Consider the following 12609-nt stretch of genomic DNA (forward strand, 5'->3'; position numbering starts at 1 on the left):
TATCTGCAACTGGAAGGCTTTGTTTTTATCCTACAATAATTATGACCTTTTGATGTCCTCCTGACGGAATTGGAAGATGCTCATCATGCTTTGACAAATACATATGATGTCCACTAATGACAGCCCAGCCAGCAGGTGACCGCTGGCCATGGCCTTTGTACTTACCTTGCTTTCCCGGTAACACCTTTGTCATATCTCAATATTGGAGATGAGCAAGATATGTAAAACAAACTGTCTCTTTGTTTTTCTTTCTTTTTTACTCCAGTGACTAGTTAGCAGAATTAGGTCCCACGACAAATCGATAATTAGTTGGCATGCACGCATAATATCACTATGTACATGTACCATTTGGATTCTCATCATTGGGATTTGGTGTAAATTATCTCTGAAAAGATATTTTACGTTAATTTTAATTTATTTTATATTTATATCATATAATCTTTGATTCTATTAATAATTATAATATTTAAAATTTTTTATTTATAATTTAATACTGAATGTTTTTCTCTCATTCCCTAATTCCTTTCGGTAATTTAGAATTTTAATTAAAGTTTGCAAAAAGTCAAGACGCAGTCATGAAAAACAAAAATCATATGCAAAATTCTGTTTCATTCCCTTCTTCTTCTTACTTTCAATTACACAAAATTAATGAAAAAAACATGTATATTGACTTAATTAAAATCAATGATTTTAGACGGACCGAAACGAAAAAATCATACACGATACATGTTATTAAATTTTTTTTTTCAGGAATTACTAATAATGAGATTTATTTTTTAATTTTTTGGAAAAATTTCAATTTCAATTTTTTAAATAGAAAATCTTTCGACTTTTAGACATTAATGGAATCGACAAACTTCGGAATTTAACTAAAACAGAGATATAAATGAATGGAAGAGAACTTGTGTTGGAAAATTAAACCCTCCAACCGGTGACAGGTACAGAGTGACTCAAGTGAAGCACGAGAGTCAAGCCATGGCTTTGAAGATGAAGCTCCATATGGACTAATTTATGCTCTGAATTTTCCAATGATGTTGGTCCAGATACAACCTCCAACCTTCTCTGGAAGGATAAAGTTAAAAAATTAATAAAATCTTTGTTTACTTTTATACCAAAAGAATATACTACAAGGATTGTCCAAGTGGCAACAAGTTCCCATGCGTTATGATAAGACCAAGGAAAAACCAAAGGGTTAAAGTATTGCACGTGCTTCAAATAAAAATCTGCTCTTTCATTTAATTATATCAAAATTAGGGTTTGCCTAACAAGTATAATTACAATTGCTAGGGCATCATGTTAGTCGATGGATAATAATTTGATCAATTAATTGGATGGAGATATTAGTTCTAGGAAAATAATAAACAATCCACAAAAATTATCTAAATGAATCCAAATAGAGATATATGATTATTTCGCAAAAAATGAAATAATTAATATTAAAAAGAACGATATTAATTATTTCATGTTTTTAATAAATCATAATGACACTTTAACACGATACAATAATATAAAAATAGATTGGATTAAAAATTTCCATTTCTTTTCTCTCTCTATCTATCTTCTTCTTACCTGAAAGGGAAAAGAAATCCCAATTTATGTAATTAATTATAGCACCAACTATGGATTAACAATTTGATAATGAGATTAAAAAAAAAAAAGGAAAAGGTTGCCCATCCGATATTTGGTTCACGGCGAAGATAAAGGACCTGACAGTGACACCCAGTTGCCCAAAACTCCATCCCAAATGCTGGGAAACACGTACTTTTTGTTTCAATTCTGCCACCATCGATGCCTGGCTGTTGCTGTCCCCTCTCTTATTCCCCACGCAGGTACCAAGAGAAATGATTCATGGTTATTCTTCATCAAGAAACAATATTTCATCAATTTATTATTAGTAACATGCATATACATATATATACATAAAAAAAATTATGAAAAATAATCTTTTTTAATAAAAACAATTTAAAAATAATAATTAAAATAAATTTAACTGTTTTTAGTAGCCATAAATTGATAAAAATATCCTTAAAATTATTTCAAATAAATTAAACCATTCATCACAATTTATCTTCATTTGTACTCTCGATTTCTCTCTCTTACCATCTCATTTTTTCTAATTATATTGATTTCTCTCTTCGGTATTCATTTGCTATGTTCTCAATTTCTCTCTCCCGTATTTTTAGATTTTTTTTTCTACACCAAGCGATAATTTTGATGTGCTTGAGTAAATAGTTATTTGAGGAATTTAATTTTTAGATATTTTGGATAAAACTAAAATAGTAAAAATGATCATAGATATTTAAAATAACTTTTAATTATATCAATTTGGGACCTAAACAGCAATAAACTCAAAATTTTGAAATTTATAAATATAGGTTTTCAAAAAAAAAAATTCGATTTTTAGTTGAAATAGTGTTTTAGATAATAAAATTTGTGTTTTGATTTATAAAAACATGTTAGAAACATTTTAATCGGCGTCAAATTGTCAAAAAAAATCAAAAAATAAATAAAGAGAGTTTAGAAGATTTTAAGTTTTTGTTCGTAAGTAATAACAACAATTTAGACATTAAAGTGTAACAAAATATTTTTGAATATGACGTATAACAATAATATTTTTTTTCTAATATAACGTGTAACAACCTAATTATGACATATCACATATTTTTATATATAGCGTGTAACAACCTAATCATAGCGTGTCATATGTTTTTGTATATGGTGTGTAACAAGTGTAACAACCTAACCATGTCGTATAACAACCTAACCATGACGTGTCATATATTTTTGTACATGACGTATAACAACTTAATCATGATGTGTCATATATTTTTATACATGACGTGTAACAACTTAATCATGATATGTCACATGTTTTTATACATGATGTGCAACAACTTAACTATAACATGCAACATATTTTTATACATAACGTGTAATATTATGACGTATAATTTCATTAAGAGTAATTTTGTTCAACTTATTTAAAAATAATTAAAAATATAAAAAAAGTTATTTTTGAAAACATCTTATCTATAAGGGTTATTTTTAAAAATATCCTTATATATAATGACCCAATATTTTTTTAATTTTTAAAAAAACATTTAATCAGTAAGAAATCAAATTTTTAATAAAAAATATTGATTTTGAATTTTCAAATCCATAAAATATTAAAACTTATGAAATCGAAAAAAGATTATCTTTTATTATTTAATTCAATTTATATAATAATCTACTTTAATGGTGGAGCCTACATCGAGCACTAAAGTCTTTTAAGAAATATTGTTTTGTTAAAAACGCTCTTGTCAATGTGAGCCAATTATTGCTCTTTGGGTAGGATGTTGCTATTGCCACCGTCCAGCTATTTCTCCCCTAATTATAGTCTTAATTGCCCTCTATTTTTTTTTTTTAATTTGAACAAAAGGCTCAAACGTTGCTCGTTAAGTAATGGAGATTATATATTAATTACTTAAAAATTTATTTAAACAAAAAAATTTATATATTAATTACCTTAATATCCTTTATAAAATAAAAAAAATTTAAAATAATTATTTAAACTTATTTATATAAGGTTAAAATAGTCTTTAACTATTAATGCTTAACAGGTTAATAAACGTGTTACGTGTATACGTTTAAACACGATAACACGATTAAGTAAACGTGTTTAAAAATGTTTTAAACGTGTTTGTAGTGTCTGACACGTTTAGACACGAAACAAGTTAAGGGTAAACCCATAACCTGTTTAACTCGTATCTTCTCGTATCGTGTTAATGTGTCATGTCCAAAATTATCAGGTCTACCAATAGTACAATAGACTACATCCATTCAAATTTTGGGGTTCTTTCTCCTGTGGCATCAAAAGGTAGATCATTATACATTTGGACTTTTATTAATAATTTTTCAAATAAGGTGTGGATGTATTTTCTGAAAACTAAAAGTGAGGTGTTTACCACCTTTTTGCATTGGAAGGCATTGATTGAAAAACAATTTGGGAAAAAGATTGAGAGCTTTCGAATAGATAATGGTTTGAAAATTTGCAAAGATGAGTTTGATCTGTTCTACTAAAATGAAGGAATTATTAGATATCACTCTATCATCAAAACACCACAACAAAAAGGTGTTGTAAAGCAAATGGAGATAACATTTTTGGAGAGAACAAGATGCATGCTTTCTAATGTTAGCCTACCCAAAGTATTATAAACAGAAGCTATCAACATGGCTTGCTACTTGGTAAATTGGTCTCCATTAACTACAATTGTTTTTAAGACTCTTGAGAAAATTTAGTCTGGTAAGCCTGTTAATTACTGTATATTAAAAATATTAGTTGTATTGTTTATACTCATGTGAGTGATTGTAAACTTGAGTTGAGGGCGACAAAATGCATATTTCTAGGCCATGCATATAAGGTAAATGGTTATCGGTTGTGGTGTATTGATTGTAAGTCCTTCAAGTTTATGGTGAGTCGGGATGTTACCTTTGACGAGTCTGCATTATTTTGTGAGTTAAAGTTTAGAATTGCAATCATATCAAACCAAGAAGTTAGCAAGCAGATAGAGTTTGAAATCAATGCTCCTGGGACAATGCAAAATGGTAATGAAATCCAAAATGAATTGTAAAAGGTACAAGAATCGATATCTCATATACAATAACGAAGCATTACTTGTATCAATGGTGATTTTGATTTCTATGTTTTATTTATGGAAGTAAAGATTAATGAGCCTTACTCTTATCGTGAGATGATTACATGTGCCGTCTTTTAAAGAGATTAAGTCTTTACACTAGAATCAAACATGGGAGCTTGTGAAATCACCTAAAAGTACTATTGATGTTGGCTTAATGTGTGAAAGAGGTGCAAACACTTGTTGTAATGTGGTTGGCTTCTTCAATTTAGATTTTGCTGATGATCTAAATAGTAGAAAATCTCAAACGGGTTATGTGTTCATTTTCTTAGAGTCTGCATCAATTAGAAAGCAATTCTTTAATCAATAGTTGCTTTGTCTACAACTAAAGTTGAATAGATGACTGTGACCAAAGTAATGAAAGAGGCTTTATGGCTTTCGAGGCTTAGTCAATGATCTTGGTTTTGGACAAGCATATATGCTTGTGTTTTGTGATAGTCAAAATGCCATACGCTTGATTAATTTTTTTTTTTTGCTCGAACAAAAAAGAAAGAAGAGACTTCATTTCATTAAAATATTGCATAAAGTGGTGGGATAGCAAGAAGCCTACTTACCCAAAATCATCAAGCAAGCAGGAAATAGCTAAATCACATAATGAGTTGGCATTAGCATGAAAAAAGTAGGCTATAAATAACCCACAGACAAGGCTAAGCAATGAATTAAAGATTTAAAACATCATAAATCATCAAAACAAAGTGATAAAACACCAACAACATTGAAAACATATACTTGACTAAAAATCAAATGTTTCATGAGAAAACCAAATACATCCAAATTAAGTGTAACTTCATTCGAGAGATTATTTCTAGATGTGAGATTGTAGTGAAGAAAATAACTATAGTTGAAAATTTGACAGATAAGTCAATTTCTGGGATAAAGTTCAAGCATTGTTTAGACTTAATTAATGTTTATAGTGCTTAAGGCCTTTTGGGGCATTGGTGGTGATGACAAAAATTGGTTCATAAGGTGGCGCTTAGTGAATTCAAGCCTAAGGTGGAGATTTGTTATGATAGTCTTGAATTGTGGTTTGACTAAGATAGTTTAATTCTAGTTAAACTTGTACACCTTGTTGAAAAAGTCTTTAAATCTAGCTAGACTAGGATAACATATCCTAATTGTATTAAGATAAGATTATTGTACTTGGTCTTATAAAACGATCCTATGGGGTTAAAGAATAATGAAAGCCTAAATTTAGAGAGAATGATTTGGGTGTATGTGGATTTGAGTTTAAAACTGTTCTTGCAATCTCTTGATTTTTCTCTTAATGGATCTTTCTTTATTGTTGTGCCCAATGACGTAGGTCATAAAAAAACCAAACCACTTAAATTCTTCTACTCTTGTAGGTGTGCTTGATTTCTTTTTTTTTTTTTATTCTATTGATTGGGTAAAATCTTGGATAACTCTTTTGAGGTAATTTAACAATTTTCACAACCTGGTTCTAGTGGGATGATTTTGTCATGTCCCTTGTGTTTTTTTCTACTAGTGTTGTGGAACATTGCTTGAATGAGTGTATTGCAATTAAACTGGCTTGCTTTTGTTTTTAATACATAGGCCAAGCGAAGTGGAGAATTTTGTATCTTTTCTCATACAATCTTGCACCATTATCACTTTTCAAGGTAAATTTTTTTTGTAAATCTTTCACTTAATGAAAATATTTCATATATGCTTCTATAAAAAAAAAGGAAAAAAAGAATATGGGTAGGAGAGGCATGATGTTTCCTGCAAAAATCAAGCCTAGTATGTTGAATTATTTGGAGTTTTGAGGAACATCTCCATAATTAAAATAAAAAAATTTTAATTTGAAAATATTTAACTCAAATTTTAATATGCAAAAACAAAAAAGAACACCTAAAAAGAAAAAGAAAAGAGATAAACGTCCTGCTTTTTCTTTCATTTTTATGATGTGTTTGGTACCTGCAGAGCAAAATACTGATAACACTTATTGTAAATTTGCTTTGCTAATTGTCCAGCAAATCCACCTATTCCAACTCTATTTCTCATAACACCTCAACCATCGAAGCCAGTTGCCTTCTTCGCAAAAGTTGGCAAACAAAATGCAGCTGAGTGTACCTGAAAAATGGAATTTAATAAATATTAAGCTTTAAATAGAGAAATCTAATATGTTTTTTTTTTTTAGATTTAATTTTCAAAAGAATCCGGTTAACGGGTGCATACAAGCACTTGTTAAGATTAGAGTATCATAAGATGTGTCATAATAACATTAACTAGAGACAATTCATAAAGTTGAAATTCAAAATTATTATTATATATCGAGATATATGAATTTATCAATAAAAAATATACCTGAGAGATTTTACAGTAAATGTGGATTATTTACCTCTGAGTTGTAGAATTGCAAAGGTCCTCTGGCTACACCCGAAATTTGGTCGGGATCGATGGGGTTGACAGGCTTTTTGAAATCAACATATGGCCCTTCGGTTGAGCAAAGCAAGAAACCAATCACTCCACTGTAATAAGATTGCTTTTAGTTAGACAAGAATCATAGGTTTTTATTGTACACAAAAGGCAGACATTTTCCATCAGACACGGATGGCTTGTTTTTTTCTATATGTTTCATGCTTGTGAGTTACATATTTTTCAACCCGTCTTGTCTCCAAATCTGAGGATCAGCATTATGATTGGTCCTCTCTTGCTACAGAGAAATCTAGATTTTTATATTTAAATTATCAAGAACTGTCTCTTGATTAAGATGCCATCAATTTTTTTCTGATTAAAAATTGTTAAATTCTCCGTTTCATATGTAATATCTTATATACTATGTTATTTAGCAAATAAATTAAAACCAAGGAAACAATAGGAAACAAAGAAGTTGAGAAGAGGGGGCATGCATGCCTTGGATATGTAGGAACAACAGTCCATGCATAGCTGATAGATCCTCTGAAAATATTGCGAAAACTTGAAATGAGTTCTTCAATGTTGAATGGCTGATACCAAAGGCTTTCTGCCTGAATGCACATGACTCCACCTGGACGAAGAGATCTTGCTGCCAACTCAAAGAATGGACTGTCAAAAAGCTCATGTTCAGGTCCTGCAGTATCAAGTAACCCTCCCAATTGTCAATTATTTTAGATGAAAGCTACATAAAATATGTATATTTATATTACAAAAATCTATTTATCATACACATTTCAAAAAAAATAAATCATTTAACAGATGAATTATAAAAATTAACGTATATCACGTGAAAAGACTCTTTATGTTACATATATTCTAATACACTAAAGGAATAACATTCATTTATATAAAAAGGACGAACAAATATACACATATATGTATGTATATTTATATATATGTTACTATAAATTAAGATAGTAGAAAAAATAATAGAGAAAAAATGAAAAATAGTTAGAGGAATATATATATACTTATCGGGTCAAATGCATCCACTATTATTGCATCATAGGTAGCATTTGGAGCAGACTTCAAAAATGCAGTCCCTGCAAGCAAAATATTTTGCTCAAAAGCATACAATTAGGGAGAGATTAACAGAGGAAGAAGAAGAAGCACACCATCTTGAATATGGAGTGTTACACGAGGGTCATCATATCCAATGGCAATATCAGGGAAGAATTCCTTGTACACCTTCAAAACCAAAACAAATGAAATCATAAATTACAACCAAAGGGGCTGTCAAGACCCTCAGGGGTGTTTCAGTGTTTGTTAACAAAATCCCATGAAAGAAAATTATAAAGAATGGAAGTAACTTTAATGAAAATCGTACTCACATCAATCAGCATTGTGTCTATCTCGCATATATCAATCTGCTCGACAGACATGTGGCGAGAGATTTCCCTGAGGATGCCACCATCTCCTCCACCAATCAGCAACACCTGAAATGGAAGGAAAAGACATTTACCCAACCTTTCCAAGTTGATCAATTCATTTACGTAATTATTTGTTCATGAAATGCATAAAAGAATGGGCATGTGATTTTATGAAACCTTGCTGGGGTCTGGAATGGAGCAAAGTGGAAGGTGAGTCATCATTTCTTGATATGAACATTCATCCTTCTCGGTGAGTTGGAGAGCCCCGTCCAACACAAAAACCTTGCCATATCCTGATGACTGCGAATCATGCGCAAAACAACAGGGACAAACCAAATAAGTTTCAAGAAGAATCAGCTATTTCCATCATGAGTTTAATCAATGTAATTTTGACCCTGACAAAAGCAAATATATGTATATATATATTTATATGAATGTATACCTGAAACACCATCATGCTTTGGTACTTTGACTTCCCTTCAAATAGAACTTTTTCAACCTTTAGGAAGTGCGCTTGTCCTTCAAGAAACATCAACAAGCTGATTAACATCCGACAATATCAGTGGAAATAGAAATTCTCAAATCTCTAATTCGACAATAAAATTTCGAAAACTCTTTACAAGTTAGATATGATTAGGGCAGCTTTGCTTAAGTCTGAATTCGGATTGAGTGCTTTTACATGACTCTTGTTGCTTCATTTTATGATTGACAATGAGCTATAGCTAGTGATTTTGGGTTTTGAAACACAAAACCAAATAAGTTATATCCAACGCCAAAAACAAACATAGATTAACAGCAACCAATTTTATATTCAAGAATATTAATTACTACAGAATCTGAATCTCGAAATAAAAAAAACACAGCACTGAGCTTCTTTCGAAATTGAATCCCATCTTAGTATATATATATATATCAAGTTCCTTAGCACATATGCTGCTGATTAATTAATTAGATTCCCATTTATCAAAGGAAGGGCCTGTAACTCTTTAAGTAAAGCTACTGACATTTTAAATGGCTACTCTGAAGATGAAAGAGAATAAATGTTGGAACAGATTTACAAGGTGAAATCAATCTCTCTCGTGTAACTTTTTTAGTCTAAATCACGTCAGAAGTTATTAGCATTGATTGGTTTGGACTTGGATTTAATAATTGTTCTCAAGTCAGACGTGAGATAAACCATCACAATATATATATAACAAACCTGGTAAAACAGTGATCTTATAATAACATATGCTAAGTTTTCAAAATCATCCTTTATGCCAAATTAATAGACTCATCGATGCCTATACATCTAGCTTCTTTTGTCGTTATGGGAATAGATCACTGCACACAAGATTATTTGCTGCACCTCAGGAATGGAATCTCTGATTAAAATGGGAAAAGGGTTAAGCATGAGGTTTTTGCAGGTTGATTTTAAACAATATTTGCGAGAAGATAACATGCTGTCAAACATAAAATTGATCAAGGGATAGAACTTTCAATGAGAATGAATCCATATGCTATACACAACATCAGATAAAGAAAACAAAAATGGAAAAAGAAGAAGAAGAAATACAGATATAGGGTAAGGCATGCAATTGATGGAATAAGAAAAGGGCAAAACAAACTTGATTTTAATGTTTTCTATGAGCCAATGTAAAAGAACAAAATTGAAGTTAACTAAGAAGTATCCTAATACACTCACCAGGCCACATCGGGCAATTCTCAGCAAACCATCCATTGATACTGGGAAATTGCAAAAGGTCGCCAGCTTCCTTAACATTGTCCTGCATTTCAACACTGACAGGCAAACAAGCAGATTCATCAGTCTCACCATTACTATTGCTCATGGTGGTGACAATCTTTCTCGGGGTGTTAATGTGAACATTTGCACCAGAAACAATGTTGCTGATATCTGCCATGGGAGGGGGGTTAATTTCTCCTCTTCTTCTGACCAGAGATAACAAAATTAAATTTCTTTTGCTGCTCTAGAGCTTGCCATGGAATGAGAATCATAGGTGGCTTTTTATATGCTGTTTGAGCACGCTTGTGGGTTTTATCTTTAGCTGGAAATAACACACCTGGCCCTATGCAATTCCTCTATCTGCTTTGCTGGTAAGATCATCATAATTGTTTCATATCTGTGCCTTAAAATTGAAATCTGTGTATAATTATCATGGGGAGAAAATTAACCTATTTCTGTATGGCACAATTAAATTTAATTAAAAGTTTCAAGGGAAGGCAATTAATAGGCGGCCATTTAGTAGATTAATTACTCAGACAACTTGGAGTAATGGTTTTTCCTATTAATTACCATCTATCTGTCCATATAACTAGTAGTAACCAATCATTGATCTTCTCAGTTAAAAGGGGTCATAACTCCTCATAAGACTCCATCATATATATATATATATATATATATATATCAAACAAATTATTTTTAATTGGTTGGTTTGTTAGCCCTTGGTTTTAATTTTTTTTTTTTTTTTGTGTTTTTTGAATCATGCAAAAGGAAGAATAAGAATCAAGCCTATATTAATAAGATTTATTCCCAATCGAAAGTTATCCTTCAATCACAATCTTAGAGAGACAAACTCTCTTAGGAATGGGTTTGTTCAAGTGATTTTTTTGCTTGTTAATGTTCTGACTTAAAGGATTTTTCTTTTATGTTCCCTTTTCACTGTTCGAATAAAATTCTAGTCACCTGTTGTGAATAAATACTCATTAATTACATTTTAATTAAAACAAATTGATGGAGTTTAATTTGCTAGTTTAGATTTTACCATTTAATGAAAAAAATCATATGCAGCCACCAATTTGTCAATAATATGAACCATGCTAGTTCATAGATAGCTTTCTCTAATTGATAAAATTAATTAATCTACCATTTCGTTGGTTGCTTTCCCTCTTCTTTTTTTTCCCATGTTTCTTCTGGCTTACATTTTAGAAACCAACTCCATCATTGTACAGTAGTTAGAAAATGAAAAAAAATAAAATAAAATCCAATCCTTGAAACTACAGCAAGCATTTGCAACTAGCTAGTCATGCCCTAGACACCACTCTTACCCTTGTAGCTATCATTCATGTCACAGAAAATTTGCCATTCTCCCAAATCTGAAAACCAAAATCCTCTTGCTCCTTGCCGACACAAAAAATTCACTATTATATGCTAAAACATAATTATTTGTTCATTGATTGCATGCTCAGAAGTTTAACAATAAATTGACACATATATATCTAATTTATAATTGTGGAATAACAATTAATAAAAGAATAAAAGAAATTATAGAAGCTCAAATGCACCATGCTCAACATATTATCAAGACAAAAATGGGAGAAATGCAATAGCAAATGAGACAAGGGGTAAGATTAGTGGCCCCAAGATTTCAACTAAACCAAAATATAAATTAACAAATATTAAATATCAACTAAAAATTTAAAAAACACCAAATATACAATGTAAAGGAAAAAATCACGGGGTAAATCAACAACAAATCCACTAAACAAATCAATGATACAATGTTCTTATTTGAAGTTTTTATTGAAACTTGAGATCCACTAAAATGACAAAATATACCTCTCCATGATTAATGCACTTCCTGATTATCCAGAAGACATATTCCAAATTATTACTCGTCGCGTGCTCATAAATAAGTCTCTTCATAATGAAATTAATTATAATTTTATGAACATTTATATAATTAAGTACCTAATCATCAATTGATATTTCTACGTACAATTCTATTATCTTCTTTAAATACTCATTTTAGGGAGATTTAAATTTTCGTTTGATTAATGCTTTTGTTGTTTTTTTATTTTAATGTTATTGTGATTGTTACTCTATGGCTAAATGGTCCATCAACAAGTTTCTTGCTTTCTTAATGGCCCGCTCTTGCCGTTTAAGTTGAACGGTGTCTTAGCTCCATGCCTATGAAAAATCCGCAGAACTTGGCAGGCCCTCCATAAATCTTCTCTCTTTATGACTCTCCCCTTCTGTTCTCTTTCCGTACATCTTCCATGCCAAATTCTCCTAAGCTACGGTTTTGCATGTAAATCCTTTTTGTTTTCTTTCATAAAGAAAACCCTTTCTAATAAGTAAATTGTCAATGGTTAAGTCCTTTGCGTGACTTTGTCATGTACATAATGATAAATGGAATGGAAAAATTAAG

The 12609-nt window shown here is 30.7% G+C and overlaps 1 protein-coding gene across 1 annotated transcript; it reads right to left on the reverse strand.

The window, feature by feature from the left end:
- Positions 1–6625: 6625 nt before the first annotated feature.
- Positions 6626–10377, reverse strand: LOC148763421 (spermidine synthase 2-like). The gene is made up of 9 exons (XM_088804508.1): positions 10146–10377; positions 8904–8980; positions 8639–8761; positions 8423–8527; positions 8207–8279; positions 8063–8134; positions 7530–7725; positions 7015–7144; positions 6626–6746 (listed from the first exon to the last, which is right to left on the reverse strand). The coding sequence occupies exons 1-9, from the start codon at positions 10360–10362 to the stop codon at positions 6684–6686; spliced, it is 1056 nt and encodes a 351-aa protein (XP_088660634.1). The 5' UTR covers positions 10363–10377; the 3' UTR covers positions 6626–6683.
- Positions 10378–12609: the final 2232 nt, after the last annotated feature.

This window comes from Theobroma cacao, chromosome 3 (assembly GCF_053813885.1).
Source record: "Theobroma cacao isolate CCN51 chromosome 3, ASM5381388v1, whole genome shotgun sequence".
NCBI lineage: Eukaryota > Viridiplantae > Streptophyta > Magnoliopsida > Malvales > Malvaceae > Theobroma > Theobroma cacao.